This window comes from Sorex araneus, chromosome 6 (genome assembly GCF_027595985.1).
Source record: "Sorex araneus isolate mSorAra2 chromosome 6, mSorAra2.pri, whole genome shotgun sequence".
NCBI classification, from domain to species: Eukaryota; Metazoa; Chordata; class Mammalia; order Eulipotyphla; family Soricidae; genus Sorex; species Sorex araneus.
This window is the reverse complement of record NC_073307.1, coordinates 86,308,355-86,330,210: the sequence shown is the minus strand read 5'-3', so window position 1 is coordinate 86,330,210 and position 21,856 is coordinate 86,308,355. Positions and strand designations below refer to the sequence as shown.

General features: G+C 46.4%; 1 protein-coding gene across 1 annotated transcript in view; it reads right to left on the bottom strand.

The window, feature by feature from the left end:
* NDUFA9 (NADH:ubiquinone oxidoreductase subunit A9) overlaps window positions 1-12,881 on the bottom strand; it is a 28,998-nt gene extending 16,117 nt beyond the window's left edge. Inside the window, exons 1-5 of the mRNA XM_004610445.2 lie at window positions 12,766-12,881; window positions 5,632-5,805; window positions 5,219-5,316; window positions 2,627-2,718; window positions 1,034-1,175 (exon numbers count right to left, since the gene is read on the bottom strand). Coding sequence (XP_004610502.2) covers window positions 1,034-1,175; window positions 2,627-2,718; window positions 5,219-5,316; window positions 5,632-5,805; window positions 12,766-12,814 — 555 coding nt within the window. The 5' untranslated portion in view covers window positions 12,815-12,881. The remainder of the gene's footprint in view (window positions 1-1,033; window positions 1,176-2,626; window positions 2,719-5,218; window positions 5,317-5,631; window positions 5,806-12,765) is intronic.
* Window positions 12,882-21,856: the final 8,975 nt, after the last annotated feature.

The window sequence follows — 21,856 nt, the reverse complement described above, 5'->3', positions numbered from 1 at the left end:
CCTGCGGAGTGGCCCACCCCCAGGTATGACTGGGATGACAGCGGGGCTTGTGCAATAAAGGAGGCCAAGTCCTACGTGAACGGCGCTTTCCCCTGGCGCACACTCATCGCCCGGTCCCTAGCCTCACTGCACACCTGCAGGGCGCCCGAGGACCCCAGCTAGGCGAAGGGTTTGGGGAAGGAGGAAGTTCCTTCACGTCAGCGGGTGGCACGGGCCTGAGTCACGCAGCCAGCGGTCACCCCTCCCGCTTTGGGGGAGTCAGTCGGCACCGCGTGCGGTGTAAGCTCGTCATGTCCTGCCTGTGAGAGTCAGCGGGGACTGTGGTGTCAGCTGGGGGGAAGGTCAGTCTCGAACATGGGCTGATGGGTGGGTCTGTCCAGCTGGGGGCAGCTCGACCGCTCAGCAAGCTACGCACCGTTTATTCCCCCCTTTGGGTGGACGACGCTCTAGATTTCTCTCCCACCTGGTTAGCTGTCAGTGGTCATTCGTGGTGCTGTTTGGGGGAGCAGGTGATGCCGGGGGAGCCTGTTCCTCCCCCCCCACCCTCCCCACGCCCCTGCTTACAAAGCACACTCTTCAGCCCTCTGGCCTATCTCCCTGCCCAACAAACTTACTATGCTCCAAGAAATTGCTGAATTTGGGCAGGTGATACTAGAAAACATGGGCTATCCATGTTTCAAGGCCCTTGGCATAGTTCCCTGCAAATAAGAAGCTACTCAACTGAAACACAACACACACACACACACACACACACCCCTCACTCAAGGCTATCCATCTTTCAAGGCCTTTGGCATAGTTCCCTGCAAATAAGAGGCTACTCAACTGAAACACAACACACACACACACACACACACACACACACACACACACACACACACACACACACACACCCCCCTAATTCTGAATACAGGGAATTAGAAAGCCCTTTAACCCAGAGATCTCAGTGCAAAGCTCTTCTCACTGAACTCCCCTGTCACCGGGGCCCCCCGAAACCCAGCACTGTGAGCCACTCTCTGAGACACCCTGCAATTACCTTATTTCTCAGATACTTTGAAGAACTTTTAATATCCGCGTTCAGATGTGAAACGTGAATCAGTTTCTCAACTCCAACTTCCTTGCACGTTTGAGCAATTGTTTGCGGAATCCTCACATAAACGTCCTCGAAACCAAAGTTTCTGGAAGGGGGAAAGAGAAGGAGGGATTAGCTCGGACCGCCTGACACAGGATGTTCAAGTGTTCCAGACAGGCGTTCCCTCGGCCGACACCACAAGCCTCACTGCCTTCCACGGGCAGGACATCAGACTCACACCACACTTGACGCCGACTGACTTCTCTGAAGGGGCTCTGGGATCAGTGCTTACGGACAGACGGACAACGTCACAAACCAGGGATATTTCCATCCGATGGCACATGGCAGGAGCCCAGGCGACCGACTGAGCTTGGATACGGCGTATGCAAAGGGACCAGAGGAGTAACTCTCGGAAGAGAGCACAGAGCAGCACGCCATAGAGATGCCTCCAGACCCCGCGCCAGGATGTTCGATTCGGGGATGCCCGGAGCGGGGTGGCTGAGTTCCCCTCCCCGGCCCCGGGGGACCAGCCCCAGCAGCCGAAATCCTCCAGAACTCAACCGCCACCATCTCAGGGTGCCTCTCCACACGCTCGGATGAACCTCAGCCACGAGTCAGTCCATTCCTGGTCATCCCATACTTCACACCCTCACGTACCAAGAGTAGCACACCACGTTTGATGGGGTTTAAACAGAAGGCAACCAATCTTCGGGGGAAATGTATTTATGCCGATACAGATATAGGCACACGAGTCTCAACCTTTAGCAACATGTTACCAATCTCTTACAGCAGGACTTAATGGCTCCTGGGTGAAATACCACAATCTTCACACACTTTCCTCTAAGAAAAGGACATTTGGGGATCACTGCTAGCAGATTATTCAGAACAAGCAATACAAAATAAATTACTTCGGTTCTGCTTTGGGGGCAGGGCTTGGGGTTCAGGATGGAAGCATCCGAAATATGGGAGTGGGAAGGTGGGAAGAAGGTCATCATCATATCATCCCGTTCATCGTCGATTTTCTTGAGCGGTCTCAGTAATGTCTCCATTCGTCCTAGCCCTGAGATTTTAGCAGCCTCTCTTTACTCGTCCTTCCCAACAGTGCCGCATTGGAGGCTCTTTCAGGGTCAGGTGAACAAGACCCAGCATTGTTACTAGTTTTGGCATATGAATATGCCACAGGGAGCTTGCCAAGCTCTCCCATGTGGGCAGGAAACTCTCGGGAGCTTGCCAGGTTCTCCCAGAGGGAGAACTAGGGAAGATGGTGGATGCTCTAATTTTTTTTTCTTTTTTGGTCACACCCGGCGATGCACAGGGGTTACTCCTGGCTCTGCACTCAGGAATGACTATTGGCAGTGCTCAGGGGACCCTATGGGATGCTGGGAATCGAACCCGGGTTGGCCGTGTGCAAGGCAAATTGCCCTCCCCGCTGTGCTATCACTCCAGCCCCAGGTGTTCCAATATTAAATGGAATCAATTACTGTGAACAGCTCTATAAAAATAAAATGACATTAAAACACAAACAAATAAGCACAGAAGACCCGAGTGACCGCTTACCTGGTCTCCCACTCTCGACCCACCAGGTTGATGACCACATTGCTCTGCTCCACGGCTCTCCGGATAGAGTCTTTGTCTCTCCCGTTCCATTCCTAGGATGCGAACAGAAAGGCCACTGACCCCAGCCCCAGCTCACTGCCTCGCTGGCGGGCGAGAGGAGGAGCCAGAGCAGGCTGGCATTTTATTAGCACCCAGGAACTATACCAGCAAAGGTGCTGGGGCCTCAATTCCCGGCACATTCTCTAACTCGGATCCAGGACGGAAAAGACACTCGACACATATTACATTCAGGTCATGGAAAGACAGAACTAGAAGGGGCTGGAGCGACAGTACAGCGGGGAGGGCGTTTGCCTTGCATGCCGCCGACCCGGGTTCAATGCCCAGCATCCCAAAGGGTTCCCTGAGCACCACCAGGAGTGATTCCTAAGTGCAAAGAAGCCAGGAGTTAACACCTGTGCATCGCTGGTGTGACCCAAAAAGCAAAAAAAGGAAAAAAAAAAGAGCTAGTTAGTCAGTTAGTCAGGAAATCCGTCACCAAGTCCCTGTGACGGAGAGCCAAGGAGCCAGGGACCGTCTGAGAGGGAAGGGGACTCCCCCTTTCTAAAGCAGGAGTGTCTCCCAAAAGCTAATACTGAATTAAGAGCATTCACGACTCTTTTCTTATTGTGTTTTTAATTCTTTTTTTTTTTTCTGCTCTTTTTGGGTCACACCCAGTGATGCTCAGGGGTTACTCCTGGCTCTGCACTCAGGAATCACTCCTGGCGGTGCTCAGGGGACCTTATGGGATGCTGGGGATCGAACCCGGGTTGGCCGCGTGCAAGGCAAACCCCCTCCCCGCTGTGCTATCGCTCCAGCCCCACATTTTTAATTCTTCCCTCTTCATTATCCCGGGTGTTGTACTTTAAAAACTTTAAATTCAGAGAGAGAAGGAAACTGCCTACACTTCAGAATGAAACGGGACCGACAAAGTGAAGCAGCACATTGAAGTCTGGGCTCGTGCCTAGAACCCAAGTAAGATGTGTGAGAAGGAGAATGAGAAACAAGACGTGCCCAGTTTACATATTAGACTTTGGGAACATTCGTTCAAGTCTGCATGAAAATGGCATAAGACGAGGTCAAGATTTAAACTGATTACCAATAACCTGCAAGGATATGAGAGCAGGGGGATTATTATGTGTGAAAAGGAAATGGAAATTGAGTTCACAGGAAAATTGACTTCATGCAAGTTGCTCAAGGTAGGAAAAGAGGCTGGGGGCCCGAGCGACAGCACAGTGGGGAGGGCGTTTGCCTTGTGTGCAGCCAACCCGGGTTTGCTCCCCGGCATCCCACAGGGTCCCCCAAGTACTGCCAGGAGTGATTCCTGAGTGCAGAGCCAGGAGTAACCCCCGAGCATTGCTGGGAATGACCCAAAAAGCCCCCCGCCCCCCAAAAGTGAGGCTGAAACAAACAAACAAACAAACAAACAATGTCCAGGGACACCCCAGGGGATACTGAAGCCCTCAGGCAGCATCAGTCTCGGAACAAGAGACTGGGCACCCAGGGCACTCAGCACCCTGGCCCCTACGCAGCCAATCAGCTGCCCCCCTATAACTGACAACCAAACGGGCCCACACATCTTTAGGCGCTCCCTGGAAGGTTCCCCCCCAACCCCGCCCCCCCCACACACACTCATACTCATACTCACCTCATTACTAGCCAAATGGGAAATTCTGCAGTTTAAACACAGGGAAAGCTCTGCCAGACCAACTCTTACCAACCAGAACAGGCTTTTTGTAATGCCCTCTCCCTCCTTCCCCACTCCCTCTCTGCTCTCGGAAGACCCACTGTGCTATTGCCTTAAGCCTTAAGCCTCTCCCTCTCTCTCTCTCTCTCTCTCTCTCTCTCTCTCTCTCTCTCTCTCTCTCTCTCTCTCTCTCTCCCTCCCCCCCTCTCATCCATTAGAAATAGTTGTCATTTTGAATTTTCTATTACATTTAAAAGACTTAAAGGACGCAGGTGAAATTCATTTCAATGAGTCCTCCTGCCCAATTCGGCATAACATCATGTCACTATGGAATACAGGCAAAAAGCTATGAGTGACAGACTGCACACCTCCTTCCCACTGCATCTCTGAGTTCCGGCGTGTGATTTCAGACTCAGTGTACAGCTCCGTAGAGAACAGCCACACACCAAGGACTCAAGGACTCGGAAGCCCTACGCGAGCACACAGCACAGCTCAGAGCAGCAAGAGGTGCTGGAAAACCAAAGCCCACGGGCAAACCTAACTCTGCAACCCGATTTTACAGACAGTTTTATTGGAAAACAATAAAAACAGCAACTGATTTGCATGTCTGTGACTATTTTCTAGTTATGAAGGTGGACTCGATTAAACAGAAATACTCTTGACTGCAAAGCCTAAAACATTTACTAGCTAACGCTTTACAGACAAGGTGTGCCAATGGTTAGACCAGCGTTTACTAGAACACAGTGAATAGACGATGGCCTTGTCCATTCTGGAATAAAGCTCCCTAAGCATAACGCCTCTCTCTCGCCCAGCAATGACGGCATCACTTTCAGCCTGCTGACTCGAACGTTCAGTCTACAGACTCTTACCAAAAAGATAATCTGGCCCAGGTCACCCATAGGTCGAAGATGCATGAGGTCGTACGTGTCACACCGGTAGGGTATAATCACTTGGGACCCCATGCGTCCTAAAAACAAAAGTCAATGAGGAGATATTACATGACAGCAGTTTGGAAAATGTTCAAATCCCCCAGTGACATGTGAATTGATATCATGTTTAACCGAAAGCTGCGCTAGGTGCTCCCGGATTCCTAACCCGGTGAATATCCTATAGAGGAAGAATATCCTCTAGAGGAAGATCTCTGAATACAGAGATCAAATGCATTCAAAGATCGTTGTACTCAGCAACACCGTTCAACACAAAGGAGCAGAGCTCGTGGCCTTCCATGGGGCAGCCCTCAGAGGTGGCACCGAGGGTGCTGAACTCACACGATTTGACTTACCAAGGTGGTTAACGACGTATCGGCCCAGGAATCCCGTCGCCCCAAACACAGTGGCCACGACCCCGCTGACCGAGGAGCGCCCGCCCTTCCCGTGAGGCACCACGGCATGGTGAAGCTGGCGCTGAGGGGGCCCGTGCAGCACCCGGGCAGCGGCGAGGGCAGCGGCAGAGGAACCTTCAACAAAAGCAAAGAGTTGGGGAAAACGGTCAACGTTAAAACAGTCATCCTGAATGCAAACAACTTTTTTTTTTTTTTTTTTTTGCTTTTTGGGTCACACCCCGCGATGCTCAGGGGTTACTCCTGGCTCTGCACTCAGGAATCACTCCTGGCGGTGCTCGGGGGACCCTATGGGATGCTGGGAATCGAACCCGGGTTGGCTGCGTGTAAGGCAAACACCCTCCCTGCTGTGCTATCCCTCCAGCCCTGAATGCAAACAACTTTTCCTGCAGAACTTCTAACACAATTCTTCTGTCCCTACTCCATTCATTTACGTGCCATGAACTTTCAGAACGCATAGGATATAAGGAACTACAAATCACAAGAATGTCAAGTCTGTGACCTCTAGAATAGACTTTACCAAGAAAGTGAAACCATGCCAGAAAGAGAATACATTTCTGTGCAGAAAGACGACGAGAGATGGCCAAGGAAGGAAACTGTTCAAAACCAGGAGGGATGGTTGCAGAGAAAGTGCTTTGGGAGAGGAATTAGAAGGTATTTCCATGTGAAACTCTTGACAGGTGCAAGGATGCAAAGCAGGGATGAATAAGTCCAGTATGGGGAACAGCAAAGGACTTTCCTGGAACAGACTCTGAAACTGGCAACAAATGAAAAATAACGACAGTGTGGACTGGAGGAGGAGGACTGTTAGTAGAGAACATTTATTTTTCAAAAAGAGTACACTTGTGACAACATAAAACTGCTAAAAAAAAAAATGGATGAAATGTGCCGAGAGAAGAGGGAAAAAGCTTGGAAAATACTTGCTGGCTTTTGGAAAGGTTAATAGCAGCAGTGATGCGCCAGCCCTTTTAAAATTTTTATTATTAAAATTAAATATTAAATATAATTTTATAATTAAATAATAATTAAATATTATTTATATTTTATAATAAATAATTTAAAAATCTTTATATTTTATTTTATATTCTATAAATAATTTTATTTATAAATATTTATAAAATAAATTTTATGAATAAAATATTTATAAATAAAATATTTATAAATTTTATTTAATTATAAAGATTATGATGTTTATAATTTATAATAATATTTAAAATTAAATAATAATTAAATATTAAATATTAAAATATCCATTTTAATATTTCCTTACAAAGTGTCGGGTTTTGGTACAAGAAGAGATTTGGAGGCTCTGCCTCAGTGCTCACCACATCTCCAGAGCGTGCCCACAAAGAGATCACATGGCATTAGCGTGAACACCCACCGGCGAGGTCAGGAAAATCACTACAGAGAACAGCCCCATCTGACTGGAGACTTTCTGATAGAAGGTTCAACAAAAGGAAATATCCAAAGTCTGCTTCCTGGTGACTTTTACCCCATCCCTCTGTAATGAGGAGCGAATGGAATCCCTCTCTGCATGCAAGTGTGCCAATTATTGCTATGCTTTGTAACATGGGAGTTAATTGACTCCAAAATAGCATTTACTCCTGAGCATCCATATTTACTTGACTTAAGCCTCAGTGGCCCTTGTTCCTAGCTCTCCAAAAGCAGGGTCCTGCTGAAAGGGCTGGATGGACCAAGGGCAAGCTGTAGGCTACCCTGGCGTGGAAAAGAAAGAAGTGCCATAAGTAAAATAAGAGCACGGTCATAGAACAAACTGTCATGACCCAAAAAGAAGTGAATGAATAAGGACCCTGCTGGGGTTAGGAAAGGCTAACCCGGCCTGAGGACTATGTTCTGGGATATATAGCGAGATGTCCCCAGGAAGAGCCAACCCTTAAGCTTAGTATCTTTTACTGTGTTCATACAAAATGACTAGGAATATTATAAGAAGTAAATTCACTATGGGCTGGAGCAATAGCACAGTGGGTCGGGCATTTGCCTTGCACGTGGCCGACCCAGGTTCGATTCTTTTTTTTTTTTTTTTTTCACTTTTTGGGTCACACCCGGCGATGCACAGGGGTTACTCCTGGCTCTGCACTCAGGAATTACTCCTGGCAATACTCAGGGGACCATAAGGGATGCTGGGAATCAAATCCGGGTCGGCCACGTGCAAGACAAACACCCTCCCCGCTGTGCTATCGCTCCAGCCCCCCAGGTTCGATTCTATGGTCCCTCTCGGAGAGCTCAGCAAGCTACTGAGAGTACCCCGCTCCCGAGGCAGAGCCTGGCAAGCTATCTGTGGCATATTAGATATGCCAAAACCAGTAACAAGTATCACAATGGAGATGTTACTGGTGCCCGCTCGAGCACATCGATAAACGGGAGGACAGTGCTACAGTGCTAAATTCACTAGGATTGCTTAAACGGATTACTAGCTGAGGAAAGGAGAAGGCAATGCATCCTGGATGGAACCCCACCCTTGAGCGGGTCTCCTAGTAGTCTGGAGTGTTGAACACTCAGATGAGCTTTTGTCCTTGAGTTAAGCCAGGAAGGAGCAGTGGCCTTACATGTGTTTGTTATGATAATGTTCAACCCCACCTCTGTGTTTCCTCACCCTTCGTGACTTCTATCTATCTATGCTGTAAGGGGAAAGAAGAGACCCTGGAGCCTTTGGGACTTGGAGGACTAGAAGGAGAACTAGATGCTGAGGATGGCTGGAAGTAGAGGACTATGAGACTACGACAAGACTAGGACGGAGATAACGAAGCAGAGGACTCTGAGGTCTGCAAGGGGACTAGGATGATGGAACTATGAGGACTGGGAGTACGACCAAAATTACGACCACTACAACTGCACCGTGAGGGGAGAGATTGGACTCTGCTGGGGAGGAGAGAGAAATAAACTGTCTGCCACTGTGACCAGCCTGGCAAGCTACCGTGGCGTATTCGATATGCCAAAAACAGTAACGATAATGGGCCTCATTCCCCTGACCCTGAATGCGACAGGGACGAATGAGACATTACTGGCGCCCACTTGAGTAAATCAATGAGCAACGGGATGACAGTGATACAGCGATACCAACCAGCCTGGGCCCAGTTCCTGTTTCTCCCTTCCCCGGTCCTTCGTCCATACATCTGTCACTGCTGTGGGCCGACCAGGGGGACAGCTCTCGGCCACCGAGTGCTCCAGTCTCATGCCCGTGTTTCTTCCTTGGAAACTCACAAATTATGTCCCACTAAGCTACTTCTTTGGTGAGTTAAACCACCCAATTCTGTCAACTATTTCCAATAGGTCAGAAACTTAAAACCCCATGTGGTATACTCCAACTTCCAGCTGAGTCCCTTCAAAGGTATGAGAGCCTTAGCTGGCCTTCCTGTAAACAAGAGAGGGCAACACAAAAGGTTTAAAAGCACTAAGAACAAACTTCAGTTCCGATCCACAAACTTTGGGATGTAGCCCGCAGTGTAAACTTGGGGAAAACGGGAAGAAACAAATAGTTACTAGTTTTTTTAAATATTAAGAAGGAAGCGAGGCAAGGAAGGAGGCGAGGACAGAAGGATGCAGCAGGCAGGTGGGTCTGTGTTTGTCTCATGGGGAGTCACAGGGGCACTTTCTCATGGCCCTCTGCCGTGCCGGTGATGAGCCACATATGACAGAGGTTCCAATGAGTGTGGCAGACTACAGGGGTTGAGACCAAGTTCTCTGTGTCATTCAAACAAGGATGAAATAACCTAATGACGGCGCAGCTCAGAGTATCTCCCTGTCGATACTGGGACAGGATCTGTTGCAGAGCCACGAACACAGAAGGTGCTAGATAACTACGGTATGACCCTCCTTTGTCATAGCCTCTCCACTTCCTCCCATTCACTATAAATACAACCAGAACGGAGCTAGTCTTTATCCGTTATATTCCTCCATTCAAAAACTTACATTGATTTCTGACTGTATTTGAACCAGTAGTCTCCAAACATACTTGCTGGCAAGAATTAGTTTTATTCTGATGATTATTAAGTGCAAATAAGCTCTATGTAGTGCAACAAACTATATAGTATCAATATGTAGTGCAAAAAATTATACAGTATCAATATGTCAGACATTATCCAATATATTTTGATGTACAAGTTTTATTTTGTTGGGGTGACACGCCAACATTGCTTGGGGGCTACTCCTGGCTCTGTGCTCAGGGCTCACTCCCTGAGGTACTCAGGGGACCATGCAGTACCTAGAATCAAACCTGGCCGTCCTGTGTGAATAACATGCACTCAGCCCACTGAACTATTTCTCGAAGGTACATGTTTTAAGACATTTAACACATGAATGGTGTCCAGCATATAGTTTGATGACATAAGTATTAGCTAATATTATGACAGAAAAAAATTATGAAGTGCTAGTACTGTATTTTTTAATCCCACTAGTTCTTAAAACCCCACTTTGTAGAAAACCAATTACACTTAGCGTGGCTTTCAGAGCCCTTCATTTGTCATAATCAACCCCTTCCTAGAATTACAGATATGGAAGTATTCGATATTGCCTCCATAATACTTCATGCCTCCTTTCCTACCTCTTTCCTCGCCAGTAGCAGGAAAATGTCCAATCTTTCTAAATCTCCACACCATAATTACCCTACAAACCAGTGGAAGGGCTACAACTCGCCACTGACTCTGTAATACTTAAGAAGGCTGTCTAAATTTAGCTATGCTAAACTGTCTTTACATTTCCTGTGTTCTATGTTCTGATTATACTTCACTTTAGAACGTAACCTGCGTGGAGTTCATGCAAAAATATTCTTTATCAGAGACAATGAGATGGCACAGGTAAGAGCACAACTTATGATGTCCATTTAAAAATAAAGTTTAAGGGCTGGAGAGATAGAACAGCAGGTAACACAACTGCTTTGCGTATGGCTGACCCGGCTCGATTCCCAGCATCCCAGATGGTCCCCCAAACACCACCAAAAGTAATTCTTGGGTGTAGGGTCAGGAGTAAGCCCTGAGCACAGCTGGGTGTGGCCCCCAAAGCATATATATTTTTAAAAAATAAAGTGTAGGGCTGGAGCGATAGCACAGTGGGTAGGGTGTTTGCCTTGCACATGGTCGACCCAAGTTCGATTCCCAGCATCCCACAGGGTCCCCTGAGCATCACCAGGACTAATTCCTGAGTGCATGAGCCAAGAGTAACCCCTGTGCACTGCTCAGTGTGACTCAAAAAGCAAAAAAAAAAATTTTAATAATAATAATTAAAAACAGTGTAAACGATGTATGAAAATATCTGAAAATTCGAGCAAACCATAATGCCCCAAAGTAGAGAGAGAGAGTAGTGGGGAAATTGTCTGCCATAGAGGCAGGGTGAGGACTGGGATGGGGGTGGGGGAGAGGAAACTGGGGACATTGGTGGTGGAAAATGTGCACTGGTGGAGGGATGGGTGTTCAATCATTGTATGGCTGAGTCTCAAACATGAAAGCTTCGTAACTGTATCTCACGGTGATCCAATAAAATGTTTTTAAAAAGAAAGAAAATATCTAGGACTCAGAATAGCAGGTGTTCACTAACATGCATCATTCATACTCAGTTAATAGTCTAACAAGAATCGGGGTATGTCTCACAATGTAATCATGTCTATTAAGCCACCCACCAGAAATGATAGGCACCAACCTTCCTAGAGTGAGCACATGCTGCATTGGGGTTCAGGAGGAAGAAATGAGGATTCTTTACTCTGGCTTCGCCTCGTGCTGAGCTGATATTGATGCTAAACTTTTCAAAAATAAGCTATCAGTCAGCAATTCGGATTCAGTGCTTCCCCACTTCTATCCTTTATAAAGCTCTAAGAACCCTCCCCCCTCTCTTTCTCTCTCTCTCACTTTGAGCACATCATACTACGTAACTAATGAAAGACATCCTGGTAAACAACACCTTGAGCAGGTGAACGATGTGTCTATGAAGAGATGAAGGATGAAATGATGATGTTTAGGGCCGGAGCAACAGCACAGCAGGTAGAGTGTTTACCTTGCAGCCGACTAGGTTCGATTCCCAACATCCCACAGGGTCCCCGAGCACCGCCAGGAGTAATTCCTGAGTGTGCGTGCAGAGCCAGGAGGAACCCCTGAGCACCGCTGGGTATGACCCCAAAAGCAAAACAACAACAACAACAACAACAACAACAAAATGTATAACTATCTCTTTCCTTGCTTCTCGGTGGGAGGGCAAACGGAGCTGCTCCACCCTGCACGGTGGATTCGATCAGAAAGGGAAGAAGAGCAATACTTCACCCAGCCGTCGGAGGATCTGTAATAGTCTTCCCAACAAGCCCAGCTGTTTCTCTCTCCGCCCTCCTTCCCGCTCTGGACCTAGCCCCAGCCCGCCCCAGGTCCGCAGAAATGCCTGGGACTGCAAGGTGCACGTCTATTTTTATTTTTAGATTTATTTATTCATTTATTAACTTTTGCTTTTTGGGTCACACCCGGCGATGCACAGGGGATCCTCCTGGCTCTGCACTCAGGAATGAGCCCTGGCGGTGCTCGGGGGACCATATGGGATGCTGGGAATCGAACCCGGGCCGGCCGCGTGCAAGGCAAACGCCCTCCCCGCTGTGCTACGGCTCCAGCCCCCAGGCGGGTGCGCTTCTCGGAGCTACTGCAGCCTCCTACTCAAACTCTCCCGAACGCTGAGACCCAAACTGAGGCCGCGGCACCACCGTCATCCCCCACCCGTCCCCCACCCGGCGCCGGGTTTCGGCTCATTGGCAGCTGCGGTGCCACAAGGTCACAGTCGACCCGGGCACCTGCGCCCGGCATGTCCCCTCCTCCGGCGCCCCTGCTCCTCGGAACACCAGACACCCTCATCAGCACCGGCTCCCCGCACCTCCCGCCCACCCTGTCCCCTCCGCCCCCGGGGGCGCAGACCCTCCCCCCCCCCCCCCCAGTGCACGGTGAACGCGTCTGCCGGGAGCCGGGAAGCTCCGAGAGCAGCTCCGGGGCCGCGGGGAGCTGGCGGGGCGAACGCAGCCCGGCGCCCGTCCCCACGCCCCACGACCCTGACTCGGGATCGCGGCCGGGGAGACCCGATCCCGGGGACACTTACGTGACATTGGCAGGGTACGGACAAGCCCCGGCTGGACGGCGGCCGCCATCTTGTCCCACAATGCCCCGCGGCCAGCCGGCCGGCGACGGCTGCCGGGCTGGGTCAAAAAGCGTCCGTCCGCGCCGCCCTGCGCAGGCGCAGACCTGGTCAGGTCGGAGGGAGTCTGATACTGGGACCACTAACATCAGAGATGAGAGTTGCAAGGTCCAGGAAGAAAGGATGGGACTAGCAGGAGTAAGGGAAGAAGGGACATTAAAAAAGAAAAGAATCTGAGCGTCCGACCTTTAACATGTTACTAATCTCTTCTAGAAGGGCTTAATGGCTCCTGGGTGAAATAGAGCAATCTTCACACCCTTTCCTCTAAGAAATCTTTTTGGGATCATTTTTAGCGCATTATTTGTAACAAGCAATCACTATCACTATCATCCCATTGATCGTCAATTTGCTCGAGCAGGGCCCAGCGGACGAACATCTCCATTCGTCCTAGCCCTGAGATTTTAGCAGCCTCTCTTTATTAGTCCTTCCTAACAGTGCCACATTGGAGGCTCTTTTAGGGTCAGGGGAATGAGACCCTTCATTGTTACTGTATTTGGCATATGAATACGCCACAGGGTGCTTGCCAGGCTCTTCTTGAGGGCAGGAAGCTCTCCTAGCTTGCCAGGTTCTCTGAGAGGGAGAACTAGGCTATTAGATGTCACCGGGCCTCAAAGCACTTCCCGGAGCTTGGTTTTATAGTCTCTGGATGGTAGTCGTTGATGGAATTACATGGCGCAGGGGACAGTTTGTGGGTGTGACTGCCTAGCTACTGGAAAATGGGGGATCTGGACAGAAGAGCCCCAGTCCCGATCCGAGCAGGCTTGGAGACAAGCAATACAAAATAAATTATTTCAGTTCTGCTTTGGGGGCAGGGTTTGGGGTTCTGGATGGAAACATCATAAACATGGTGTTAGGAAGGTGTAATAGTGCTGGAATTGGTCTTCCAATATGAAATGCAATCCAATATTGAGAACAACATTATAAAAATTAAATTTAAAAAAACACGAGTGGTGGCTGCTCAGATCTGGAGCTTCTCAGGTCTGGAATCAACCTTAAAGATAATCTCATAGAGCCAAAGAACTGGAAAAAATATTGAATCAGTGACCAGCGTGCAGAATAGCAAAACCCGATCTGGAGAAGCTCAGTTCTCCTGACTCTCAGCCTAATTCTCTGGAAATGTCACATTGGACAGTTCTAGGGAGACTGAGGGAAGGAGGAAGTGGGATCTTTGCTCTAGGGAGGTAATTTTTTAAGGATAGACTCAGAAGACGGGAGATGTCTCCAAAGGATGGAGCCCTACTCGTTGCATGCAGGACTCTCAAGTTTGATCTCTGCCCAGTAAGGTGCCCCGAACACTGCAGGGAGCACTCAGCCATGAATAGCTCTGGAGCAGCGCAGGGTGTGGGGAAGACAAATAGAAATCAGGATTTCTGCCAGAGAAATAAAAGTGCCTTCTCCAAGCCTGTGCTCTTGGTTTTCCCAGGCATTCTTGCTCATACAGTTACCTGGCCCAGATCAAGGCTGCAACACAGGTGACCCAAAGACTCTGATACCCTCTCCACCAGGAGTCATTCCCTCTGTCTGCTCACATTGATTGAAGCCTGGCAGCTGAGTCCAGGGATTATTAATGTGCAGTGCGATTCGTGAGTAGGCATCTAGAAGTTTCTGAAACTCCTAGAACGTTAGATAAAAGTTCGTGAGCATATCTGACATCTCCACTTTTTTTCTTTTTTAGGAAGACATGCCGCCTAGGCTGGAGCGATAGCACAGCAGTTGGGCATTCTCCTTTCACGTGACTCACCTTCGATTCCTCCGCCCCTCTCGGAGAACCCAGCAAGCTACCAAGAGTATCGAGCCTGTGCGGCAGAGCCTGGCAAGCTACCCGTGCTATTGGATATGCCAAAACCAGTAACAATAAGTCTCTCAATGAGAGACGTTACTGGTGCCCGCTCGAACAAATCGATGAGCAACGGGATGACAGTGACTCTGAGGAAGACATGCAAAATGACTTGGAGCAATGGTTTTTGTCTTCAAAAGCAAAAGCAAGAAAAGGGAACCCTTTTGAGAATCTAGCAAGGTAATTGCCTTGCTAGCTGATTCAAGAAAGAAGGCGGCATGGAGCCAAAGGAGGACATTTCTGAAAGATCAGACATTTGCTTCCCCCAGCCCCCCTTTCTTGGGTGCTGGGTTTGATCCCTTATGTTGTCATCTTCTTCTCAGATCCAAACCATGAAATCACAATTAGGACCTGTTTGAGAGGCCCACCTTGGCTAATCACAAAACAAGCTAGCTGATGTAGAAGAGAATCTTTCTAGATTTGGTCATTCTCTCCGTGCTTTGTCTTTTGAAGAAAACAGGAGTGTGAAGTTTCTGGGATGGGCAGCAGAAGGGAAGGGCTTGGTTGTTCACACCTTGCCCTATTTGGATTGTTGACCAAAGAGTTTGCTACCAATTTCTGGACTGGCAAAGAGACCGGATCAATTTCTAACCAGAGACATATACCACAGCTAACACCTGTCTGGAACCTCTTGACTTCGCCCTGTGTTCCATTAGCTCTTTGCTAATAGTTCATCTGGAAGTCTGTAGGAACATAGACATGCTTTCATGGTTCTGATAAGTTGCCAGGATCCCTTTATCATCAGTAACCTCCTGATCTCTGGGTCACAGTGACCATTACTGTGCATCTCCAAGTCTAACTGGCTTATGTTAGTGCTAGTATCCCAGTGGCACGAAATTGTGTCCACAACACTGGTTTAAAACTCAGAATGTTGGGGGCTGGAGCGATAGCATAGCAGGTAGGGCATTTGCCTTGCACGCGGCCAACCCGGGTTCGAATCCCAGCATCCCATATGGTCCCCTGAGCACTGCCAGGAGTAATTCCTGAGTGCAAAGCCAGGAGTAACCCCTGTGCATTGCCGGGTGTGACCCAAAAAGCAAAATAAATAAATAAATAAATAAATAAAACTCAGAATGTTAGGGGTTAGAGCGATAGTACAGCAGGTATGGCACTTGCCTTGCACGCGGTCGACCCGGGTCCGATTCCCAGCATCCCATATGGTCCCCCAAGCACTGCCAAGAGTAATTCCTGAGTGTAGAGCCAGGAGTGAGCCCTGTGCATCGCCGGGTGTGACCCACAAAAGCAATAAATAAATAAAATATTTTAAAAAAATTAAATAAAACTCAGAATGTTAGACCATCTGTCCAGTCCCAGTTCTATCAGCTATTGGTTGTGACCTGGGAAATGCTTCGACATCAGCCAAAGAGAGTTCATACCTGCCCAGATACCTCAAAGGGAGATTGTGAGGATGATATGACCTATGGTCACTTCACAGTAAGTGCTCTGTGCCTCTTTGGGCATTTCTCTTCAGATGCTACTTCTGGCAGTGCTAAAGGACCATAGAGGGTGATAGGGATTGAACCCAGGTCTGCCGCGTGCAAGGTAATACAGCCTTGGTAGCTGTATTCTCTCTCCAGCCCCCCAATTTCTTTACAGATGAAGACATGAGAACTAATATAGAAGAGAATCAAAAAATAAATAATCTATGGAAGGAAGCCTGTGCTACAACCATCAAACCCATTTGAACATGTTGAAGACTTGAATCTAATTAGCGATCTTTATGTTCTCTTCTTCATGGAAGTTATGTATTATTAGTTCTGTATTTTAATCACTAGGTAAGCATACTTAAGGAAACATTTTCAAGTAATATACTGCTGATAAGGTCCTCTTTGGGCTTAAAAATTCAGTCAAGAACTTCTTTGTCTGATTTACCGCCAAAAAGTTTCCTTTGGTCATACATTGCAGATTACACCAATGACCATCTAAGATGAATTATAACACAGAGATAGTCTGGTCAGGAAAATATTAACTTTTTTCACAAAAAGTTAGATGCATATAAGTAAGAGGAGTCAAGACTGGATCCCATAAAATCAAGTGATTCCATGAGTGTTGCATGTAGTAGACACTAAATTATTTTGCATTCCTTGCACACACTGGATTTGTGAACACATTACTTCTTTTAGGTAGAATCCACTGACAACTCTTCCCCATGGCTTATCTAGATAAAACATTTCAAAATAGAAATGAAAGGGCCAAGCAACAGTACAGTGGGTAGTGAGTTTGCCTTGCACTCAGTCCACCCGGGTTCAATCCCCAGCATCCCATATGGTCCCCAAGCATAAGGAGGTGCCAGGAGTAATTCCTGAGTGCAGAGCCAGAAGTAAGCCCTGAGCATTGCCGGGTGTGACCCAAAAGGCAAAAAAAGAAAAAAATATATAGAAATTCATTGGGAGAGTGCATGCACGATTTTTCCAGAATAAGCAGTGGAGTTGTGGAAGTATTCTTGGCCCCTCCCACTTGCCCTTTGACCACTGGTAACCTCACCATGGTTACTATGGAGATGGTGATATCAGCAGTTGTGATTCTGATGTCACTCCCGGATCCCAACAAGGGACTAGATGCATGGAAGGCCAGAAGAGGAAACAAGATCTTGAGCTGAGCAAGAACATCCCAGCATCATCACTGACTTTTAAGTCTATTCTGGAGTCTCCTGTGGTCCACTGTTCCAGTGCTACAGAGGTAGGACTTCCCACTGAGCTGACCTAACAGCCCATTTTCTGATCCTCTTTGGCTGAAAGGGAGAATTCAGTGACAAAGTAATGGGCAATTTTTAATGTTCAATCCAGCCTCTCTTCTGCCCCATTTTAATTTAACATCAGACGCTTTTAGAAATAAAGAAGTCTATCTATCAACAGCATAACCACCAAACTCATTACCTTTACTGTTAGTACTGCAAATGTGGTCAACTCTCCTCGGTCATCCAATTCCACTGGGGCCATAAGGAGGTGTATCTTACTTCCTGCTTTCCTGATTTTATGAAACTGAGAGCTTAACAATGCTGATTTATCCTCGATTGTGTAGCTATTCCAAAAATTCTCTTCTTGCCCGTGTTTCGGTAGATCTGCCTTGTAGAGCTGAGGCCTGATTCTCATCCACTGTCAGACTTTGTTTCTGAAGCCTTGACTGAACCACAGGACTGTGAAAAGGCAGAACATTTATAGTTATATAAAGAAATTATCTGGATTTATAGGACGCTAAAGAAGCTATGACGAAGAAACATGTAAATAGAGGCCATTCAGGGGAATGTGTAGCAATGAAGGGTATAGTTGAGATACACACATATGCATACACATCTATACACAAATATACATATGCACACATAGCATGGGGAATCCTTAAAAAATTGAAAATTATTTCAGAAACAAGAAAATTTACTGAGTCTTTGAAGTAGATGAGGAAAGAGACAAAGGAAAACAGGATGTAATAGAATAAATTATTTTTTGTTGTTGTTTTGCTTTTTGGGTCACCCCTGGCGATGCACAGGTGTTACTCCTGGCTCTACACTCAGGAATTACTCCTGGCGGTGCTCAGGGGACCATATGGGATGCTGGGAATTGAACCTGGGTTGGCTGCATACAAGGCAAACGCCCTCCCCGCTGTGCTATTGCTCCAGCCCCGGAATAAATTATTTTTAAAACTACAAAATCTCATTAAGGAGCAAAGGATTTTGCTCAGTCATAGAGCTCATATTTCACATGTGTTGATGTTGGGTTTGATGCTTGATTCTTGGCACCACACACGCGCGCACACACACACACACACACACACACACACGAGTCTCATTAGGAGAGTTTCAAATTTTGATTAACCTAGAAAATATCCGAATGCCTTTTATCTGATACGATAGGACACAATTATGCCATATAAAGTGTATGCCATATGTCACTGTCACTGTCATCCCGCTGCTCATCGATTTGTTCGAGCGGGCACCAGTAATGTCTCTCATTGTGAGACTTATTGCTACTGTTTTTGGCATATCGAATACGTCATGGGTAGCTTGCCAGGCTCTGCTGTGTGGGCGCAATACTTTCAGTAGCTTGCTGGGCTCTCCAAGAGGGGCGGAGGAATCGAACACGGGTTGGCCGCGTGAAAGGCGAACTCCCTACCGCTGTGCTATCGCTCCGGCCCATATGCCATATGAGATATTAAAAATGCAGCAATATATTTTTTCTGAGTTTAGGAGCTTTGAGTCAACAGACCTTCTTGTTTACAAAGGATACAGGAGGACAATGTCTTGATATGGAGCCGTGGTCTGTAACATAGTAACCTTCCTCAACCCCTGTCATTTCTGCTCTACCTAACTGACATTCATTATTTGCTCTTCTCTATTATTACTGGAGTGATAATCACATCGGCATTGGAAAAGGTCATTTTTGGTCAGTCCTTCTATTGGTCACAGGATCCCCTTTTCCGTTGACTGTAGAAAAGAATCACAGCTTCTAGGACATGAACATGCAGAGCTTTAATATTTAAAGGCTGGTATTAACTGGTTTTAAGTAACCCTTTCCGAGTCTCAATTCCTCATCTCTTAAATGAAGGTGTTAGAATACATGACTTTTTTTTTCTTTTTGGGTCACACCCCTCGATGCTCAGGGGTTATTCCTGGCTCTGCACTTGGGAATTACTCCTGGCGGTGCTCAGGGGACCCTATGGGATGCTGGGAATCGAACTCAGGTCGGCCACGTGCAAGGCAAACGCCCTACCCATTGTGCTATCACTCCAGCCCCAGAATAGATGACTTTTATGGTTTAACATTGTCCATTATTTGCTTTCTTTTCTCATCAAATTTGATAAAATATAGCATCATATTAATTTTCCTCTCCCAGTCCAAGATTTTATTTACCAGCTTTGAATGTAAAATACTTATGAATATTATTGTGAATTATATTGTGAATATTATTATGAGTCATTATTATTATATTATAATTTACTGGCTTCATTAAATTTTTGGTTTTCCTTTCCTCTTTTCCATATTGGAAATGTTTATAGGTTTACACATTTGAATATCATTATCATTAAAATACATTAAAGGATCTATTTACATATATTATCTATGTTCTTTAGGGAACCTAAAGTTTAAAACAAGCTGCATGGAGGTCGATAAACATTCAAGAGGCACAAAAGACAAAATATCTTATTTTATATCAAAAATATATATTTTTTATATCTTATTTATATCAAGACTTACAAATGGAAATGCTTGCTGGATACATATGACTAACAAATCCACTGTTAAAGTACAGTATCACCTTTTGGCACTTTTTTTAAGTATTATTGGGATAAAGGCTGTTAATATACACTTGGGTAAATATTAGCACCTTGAATAATATCCAAAGCTAACTTAATTGCCAAAGGAATTGAAGTTTTCAAAAGTCTTATGTACAGCTTTCTATCTCAGCAAATTCAAGTAAGGCCTTTCTTTTATATTCTAATTCTCGCTTTAAGAAAGAAAAATGAACTACCTGTAACTAACTAGATGTAGGTAGTATTCAAATACTCATTCATTCATCAGACCAACAAGATACTAGCTACGATGAGGGGATACCAAGATGATTTGATTAAGCAGTGCCCTTGCCTTCATGAAGCCACGCAATAAAGATGGTGAAATTTACATAAGCAAAATACTATATCAAAAGTTTGAGGTTAGGTTTGAAATGTTTCCTCAATGTTAATGGTTTGGAACAGCCAGCCAATAACAATAATCATTTTAGGTATTTTTGAACAGAAGGTTAACCTTTTCTTTTTTTTTAATTCTGGGAACTGTTGCTCCAAGAATAATATGTGAAATTTAAATTTGTCGTTTGTTTTCATAAATTGTGTGCTTCATGAGAAAAGATGACTAGATTAAAATCGTTATTTTGTAATAAAAGCTGTGTGGTTCATAAGTAAAATCAGTCATTGTTTGTGCTTTTCTTTTGCAGATTCTGTATAATTCATGGCAGGAGGGGTGGGTAAAGTTAGGGATAGAGAAGACAACAGCAAATTAATCGAGTTTTTCTCATATCTCGGCACCTTTCCGCAGCAAAAGTAAGTGATGGTTTAAATTCCCTTTACATACTTAAATTTAATACTTGCTTTGGAATTATGATTTCTAGCTTAAATATATAAGTAGACCCTTTTTTGTTTTGTTTTATTTTTTGGGTCACACCCAGAAATGCTCAGGGTTTACTCCTGGCTCATGCACTCAGGAATCACTCCTGGCATTGCTCGGGGGATGAGATGGGATGCTGGGAATGAAACCCGGGTCGGCCGCGTGCAAGGCAAACGCCCTCCCCACTGTACTATTGCTCCAGCCCCAAGAGCCTATTTATTTTGACATTTTCTATTAGAAAATAAATCATTAAGCTAAACTGTACATTGAAGATTGAGACCTAAGTTTGTGATGCTAACTTGAGCTGAAAAACAGTTCAGGAAAACCCGTCTCCAAGTCTTCTCATGCTTGTTTTTTTTTTTTTGGGTCACACCCAGCGACGCACAAGGGTTACTCCTGGCTCTGCACTCAGGAATTACTCCTGGCGGTGTTGGGGGGACCCTATGGGATGCTGGGAATTGAACCCGGGTCAGCCGCATGCAAGGCAAACGCCCTACCCGCTGTGCTATCGCTCCAGCCCCACATCTTCTCGTGCTTTGACAAGTCATAGTACCACACATTCCTCTCATCATGATAATGAGTCAATCATCAATCATAAGAATAGTTATATACACCATGGCTAAGAGACCCTACATGACTTTAATTTCTTAGACCTAAATAACCTTCTTGTTAGAGTATTGGATTTTTCTGTTTGGTTGGTTGGGTTGGGGGCGCACCTCGCTGTGCTCTGGGCTTCCTCCTGGCTCTGCAGCCACAGGTCACTTCTGCTCAGTGCTGGGGATCGAACTGGGTCAGCCACATGCAAAGCAAGCACCTTAACCCCTACACGATCTCTTTTGCCCCTTGTTAGAGTTTTTTTTTTTTTTAAGATACCCGGGGCTAGAGTGATAGCACAGCGGGGAGGGCTTTTGCCTTGCATGTGGCCGACCCGGGTTCAATTCCCAGTATCCCATATGGTCCCCTGAGCACTGCCAGGAGTAATTCCTGAGTGCATGAGGCAGAAGTAACCCCTGTGCATTGCCGGGTGTGACCCAAAAACAAAACAAAACAAAAAATTAGTATACCCA